General features: G+C 37.5%; 1 protein-coding gene across 1 annotated transcript; it reads left to right on the forward strand.

Annotated features, from left to right (window-relative positions):
- Nucleotides 1-515: 515 nt before the first annotated feature.
- RP9 (RP9 pre-mRNA splicing factor) lies at nucleotides 516-5,400 on the forward strand. Its single transcript, XM_053467637.1, has 6 exons — nucleotides 516-860; nucleotides 1,247-1,277; nucleotides 2,091-2,220; nucleotides 3,041-3,132; nucleotides 3,930-3,991; nucleotides 4,834-5,400. The coding sequence occupies exons 1-6, from the start codon at nucleotides 661-663 to the stop codon at nucleotides 5,000-5,002; spliced, it is 684 nt and encodes a 227-aa protein (XP_053323612.1). The 5' UTR covers nucleotides 516-660; the 3' UTR covers nucleotides 5,003-5,400.
- The last annotated feature ends 306 nt before the right edge of the window (nucleotides 5,401-5,706 follow it).

Genomic DNA, 5,706 nt, shown 5'->3' on the forward strand with positions numbered 1-5,706 from the left:
CACAATTCGTGTCGGCCGATGCACAGGACATGCTGTTCCAGACACCAGGCATGTGTTTTTTTTATTTTCTTTATCATTTAGCCCTGCTAAAGAACTGTTGTCTTGTTTTATTGATACTGGTATGTATGTATGCTCGTGTATCCAAAAATCATAAAAATAGGAAGCCTGCACTGATAGACCCGCTATGTATGCAGCACATTATGTAGAAACAGAAATTAAAACCGGGACCTGCAAAGTTTATGTGGAGCTTGAACAATGACAATAGTAACGTGTGTTATAATAGTAACAGCTAACTTTGTAATAACAGCTAGAACACTACTAACATAAAACGTTATTAATTGATATAAATTAATATTAAGAGTTAGCGTTTTGCCACACAAAATCCCCTTTAAACTACACAGATACACCCGCAAAGCAAACGCACGCAGCCAACACTACTGCAACCTATACACTATATTGTACTAGCATCGCTAAAGATTAGACAGGAGGAAGCGACCGCGCGGATGTGTGACGTCATCTCTGCGACGCCAGACGGCAACGCACTGCTGATTTCTAGCAAAACACAACCGATCTCCGACGCTAGCAGCAGCAGGATAGGACTTTTTCCCGGAAATGTGACATTTGGTCAAAGCTGGGGAGTAAGGAACACGAAAGGAGAAAATGTCCAACAGAGGGCGAGAAGCGGACAGAAAGCATCGGCACAGCCAAACACATCAGAGGAGCGATGCAGATGATGCAGTCAGCCCTGGCAGTAGCAGCCATCGGGACGACTACAAGGAGAGAAAGAGGCGGAGAAGTAGCAGCAGCAGTGGTAGTCATGTATCACAAGAAATCCAGAAAATCAAGCATGTTGAGATCTTGTAAGTAATCGTACTTGTTATCTGAGTTGTGTGCAGTGTCACCAGAATGCCCAATTCTAGGCCAGGACTTTTAAAAGGGAGTATTGGTGCATATACTTGCTTTAACCTACATGACATGAAACTTGTGAAAAGTAAAAAAAAAAAACCCCACAAAAAACAGTCTTATCACGGTTAAAAATGTTTATTAGTTTCCTGCACTTGTTCTTTGGATGGAGTTCATAGTACTGGTGTAACTACATAAGTGTTATTTAAGGAGGCATTCATTAAATAGTGCATCTGAAATGTTAGCGTGTAAATTATACATTTGTGGATTTGAGGTATGCGTGTTTTTGGCTTTGGAATTTAAGACCGTCTTTGTTATAAATGTGCACTTTGTTTTCTTCTAGTTATGAGAAACCCCCTCCTGGACTGATCAAGGTAATGAAATTATATACGGTAATATATATTATATCCAAGCCCACTGCTCAAGCCAAAACACTTTTGGTACAGAGAAATAAGTCCGTCTTAAGTCAGGTTGGAGTGAGTTTTAGAAATAATATTATCTAATCTAATTTTGAATAAGCAAAAATTTGGGGTAAACTTTACACAGGGTAATGTTATTTTGCAGCTGTGCATTACACCTGCTCTCCTAAAATACACCTGTCATTGACATTTAGCTTTACATTTCAATTTAAGTTAAGTTTTTATACTTGCGCAGGGTGTGGCATATATATATATAATCACCGTTTGCCATTTCAAATTGTGGTCTTCTCATACAGGGCTGGGAATGAGGGAGAGAGGTGTAGAATATCAATCAAATCTAAGTTGTCTTCTCTTATCAGCCAAACATGGAAGCATAAGTTGCTTTATGAAACACATTTGTTCTTTTTCAAAGAAACCATTCCCTAGACTTTTGCATGGCCTATAATGCAGTAAACAGTGATGCTTTGTTAGCATACATGCAAATGTGCAATAAGTGTATGTACAAAAGGCTTTCAGCAGAGGCAGCTTGGAATGAGTTAATGAGACTGACTTCTAATGTCCTAAATGCTATAACTAAATAATGCTTCCAGCAGTTTGAGTAAAAGTAATGAAAAATGGACTACAGTATGGAGGTCTGGAGGAGGACTAGACCTATCCTTTAATGCATTGTCTGATTGTCTGGCACAAAAAAAGCCTGATCCTTGCTGTCATACTTTTTGGTATGTGTGTCTCAAACAGCCTTTGTTTAACTGTGATGTTTTCTCTCAGGAAGAAGAAATGAAACCAGAAGACTGTATACCAGATTTGCCTGGTAATGAGAATGCCAGAGATTTCCTGGCTCATGCACCAACTAGAGGACTATGGATGCCTTTAGGCAAAGAAGTAAAGGTTATGCAATGTGAGTCTGGGTGCAGACTAATTCAGTTTTTATATGAAATGCTTTTAATCAGGGCTGGCCCTACTATGGAGCAGAGCGGGGCAATTGCTGCCCCAAGAAATGCTTTAGGACGCCGCAGCCAGCAGCAAGCTATTATTAGCGTGTCTGCGGTCTGTGGACCTAATGCATGCTGCGCAGAGCGTCTTCTCCTTCGTGATTGGAGGTTAGCTTGCGTGGCAGCATGAGTTTCCCGGAGAGCGCGGTGACGTCAGGTGTCACGTCAGCGCTCACGCATGGGGGGGGGGCTTAATGTGGCTGTCCCTTTACATTCAAGTTCTACAATAAATTTTAAATTATGCATTGCACAAGAAGGAAAAGAGAGATTATCTATGATAAGTCAACCTGTGTAGTAGTGTTTAATTGAAATAGTAAATATGTAGTAGAAACCTCTTATGTTTGTTTGTGTGGGAGCAGCCATCATTAGGTTTTTGATCTGCTGCCATTGGACAATAAAACCTACAGGTTTTGGATATTTTTCATTAATGAGTTTGGCTATACTAAAAGCGATGAATCTGGCAGGTACTCTTTAATTGCTTTCTATATGCAAGTCCCCACTTTGTAATGTGGCACAGAAGACAAAAACATCTTTTTGTCTTCTGTGCCGTTAAAACAGCATTGGATAAGGTTGCATGTCATTTTTAGACCCTTTCTTAACAGATTGTATTGGAATTTCAAATATTGTTAAAAAATTATTTATTATTCAGGAATTGTTAAAGTTGCAAGTTGATCTACCTCTGATTTTGATCAGCACATTTAAGTTTTGTTTTCTTCATTCTTCTAGGTTGGAGGTGTAAGCAGTATGGTCATAGGACTGGTGATCGTGAATGCCCTTTCTTTATAAAAGGCAATCAGAAGATTGAACAGTTCAGAGTGGTGAGGGTTTTTTTTTGTTTTCCTGCAATTGTGAACGTCTGATACACGTATTACCAAAGTAAGGCTACAGCATTCTTAAGATGCTGGCACTTCTTTTTTAGTATCGACCTTTTTTTATTTTATTTTTTTAAATAAAAAATGAACATTAGTATTCCGTCAGCTTTTTGAGCTTTTTGAGCAATAAAATTTGAAAAATGCTATAAAAGTTATACATCGACACTCTTCCTAATGGCAACATCCTAGGTTGACATACAGTCGTGCGAAAAAGAAAGTACACCCTCTTTGAATTCTGTGGTTTTACATATCAGGACATAGCAGGTCTAAAAATGTAGGTAAATGCAACCTCAGATCAACTGAGGAACTGAGAAATGAGATATAGATAAGTTAATAGGGTGGAATAACCACACATACCTTGAAAAGTGGGTTTTGCTATTTTAATATGTAAACACCATTTCATAGGCTTATTTAGTGTACTGAACAACGAAAGGTGAAAGGTCTGTTAACTGGAGGTTATGTAGGGGTGGGAAGTGACTTAATGTAGCAGCAGGTCATCAATCTCTGCCTAGGACTGGAGATACTGAAATATAAAGCAAATCACAATAGGCAACATGTTTTCGATGCCTGTGGGGCAGGTACAAATAAAAAGTTAACCCCCCACTCCCCCCAGTTTAATAACAAGACATACATAATAGATTTATAGGGGGGGTGCTATCGGGGAAATGAACAAGGAAAAGGAATCCCCAGGTAAGAATTCTATGTTTATAAACATTGCTTTCAATTATTTCCTGGTTTTCTAGGCTCATGAAGATCCCATGTATGGTTTGATAAAGGAGAAAGAACATCAGGAAAAGCAAATGAGGTAATATTTTTCGAGGGAACACGTATATTTGGTGTTATTTCTTTAAACCACCAATGGTATATTTCATTTAGCCGGTGATAGATTATTTCCCTAACAGTTTCATTTGGTAAAGCATCACTTTTATTTTATTATTTGTTTAAAATATAGCAAGGTTTAGAAGTACCATTCATTTGTCTTCATGGACAATACAATCAATTATAGTTTGGGATCACTGTACTTTCTTTGTATTTTCTTGGATGCGTTCCTACCTAATACACTTAAACTGCCCAGTACTGAATAGACAACAGATTTTAAAAGGCAAGCATGAAGTTTTGCAAACTACTCTTTGATGTTACTCTTTTGAAAAGATACAGAAAACCATCACCACTTGGGGTATTTCACGATAGACATTATCTAAAGTATGGTCCGCTCTAGTTGAGTTGCAGTTTTTGTCTTTGTTTTGAATGGATACAGCAATATCTTGCGGTTGTTTTACTTTTGACTTTGGTTACTAGTAGGACTGGGCAAAAAATAAAATAAAATAGCACTTTCCACCCCAAGTAAATCCAACAGGAAAAAATATTGGGTCTATGTTTGATTTGTATACATCACATGAACCATTGTGACATTTCAGGAAGCACCACATGCAGCATGATGTTTCTATTCAGTTTTACTCTTTTGAATGCTTTCATTGGATTATAATGAAAGTAGTGTGCTTTTTGCAAAAAATCTTTTTATAACAACCTAACTTTTGTTCTTGGCATTTAACAAGAATGATGTTAAAGGAAACGAAGAATGTTACTTTTGCCTTTGTTGGTATATTTCCCTTGTCAGAACAGTAATAAATTGGGTTTTCCCCCTAGGATCCAACAACTGAAAAAGCTGCTAGAAGATTCAACATCTGATGACAGCAGTGACAGCAGCTCAAGCTCCAGAGGAAAACACAAAAAAAAGAAAAAGAAAAAAGACAAGAAGAGGAAAAAGAAAAAAAGGAAGCACAAGTCATCCCACCACAATGCAGATTCAGACTGAGCTTATTTCAGGGAATTAATCCGTCCTTGAAATTGGAACATTTGGGTGATAAGGAACCCATAAATATCTCTATTTACAGTCTTTTAGACGTTGGCTTTGCGTGGAGTAGAACGTTTTGCAAATGAACCTGGTCTAAGCTTACTGCATCTGGAATGTTTAGAGAAGTACTTTTTCCATGAAACCCATTTAATACATCATTTAATACAATGTATGAGACATCATCTCACATTTTAAAGAGAACAAAGTGCTCAGAGCTCCACAAATCTTTTTTTTTTCCCTGAACCAAAAGAGATACACAAGGTAAGAAGGTCTAGCTACAAAAAAAGTCACTATTAAATTCTATTTTTAAGACATTTTCTAGGAGGACATGATTGTGGACCACTGATTAAAAATCCAGTCTGATGTAATCTTGTTTCTTACTTTATTCATCTAGCTCTAACTTGCATTTTTATTCTACTTTCTTAGATGGCTTCTTTGTTATTATCCCTCTAACACGGTTGTATACAGAGTTTTTATTATTATTATTACCTTTTATTAACCCCTTCAATCCCAGGGGTTTTTGGTACCTCAAAGCCCGGAGCAATTTTGCAATTTTTGCGCTATGTCGGTTCAGCGATTATTCTCTTTTCCTGTGACTAGTGTACCCATGTAAACTATATATTGTTTTTTCAAGGAGAGATAGAGCTGTCTTTTGATACCATAGT

This window comes from Spea bombifrons, chromosome 5, assembly GCF_027358695.1.
Source record: "Spea bombifrons isolate aSpeBom1 chromosome 5, aSpeBom1.2.pri, whole genome shotgun sequence".
NCBI classification, from domain to species: domain Eukaryota; kingdom Metazoa; phylum Chordata; class Amphibia; order Anura; family Pelobatidae; genus Spea; species Spea bombifrons.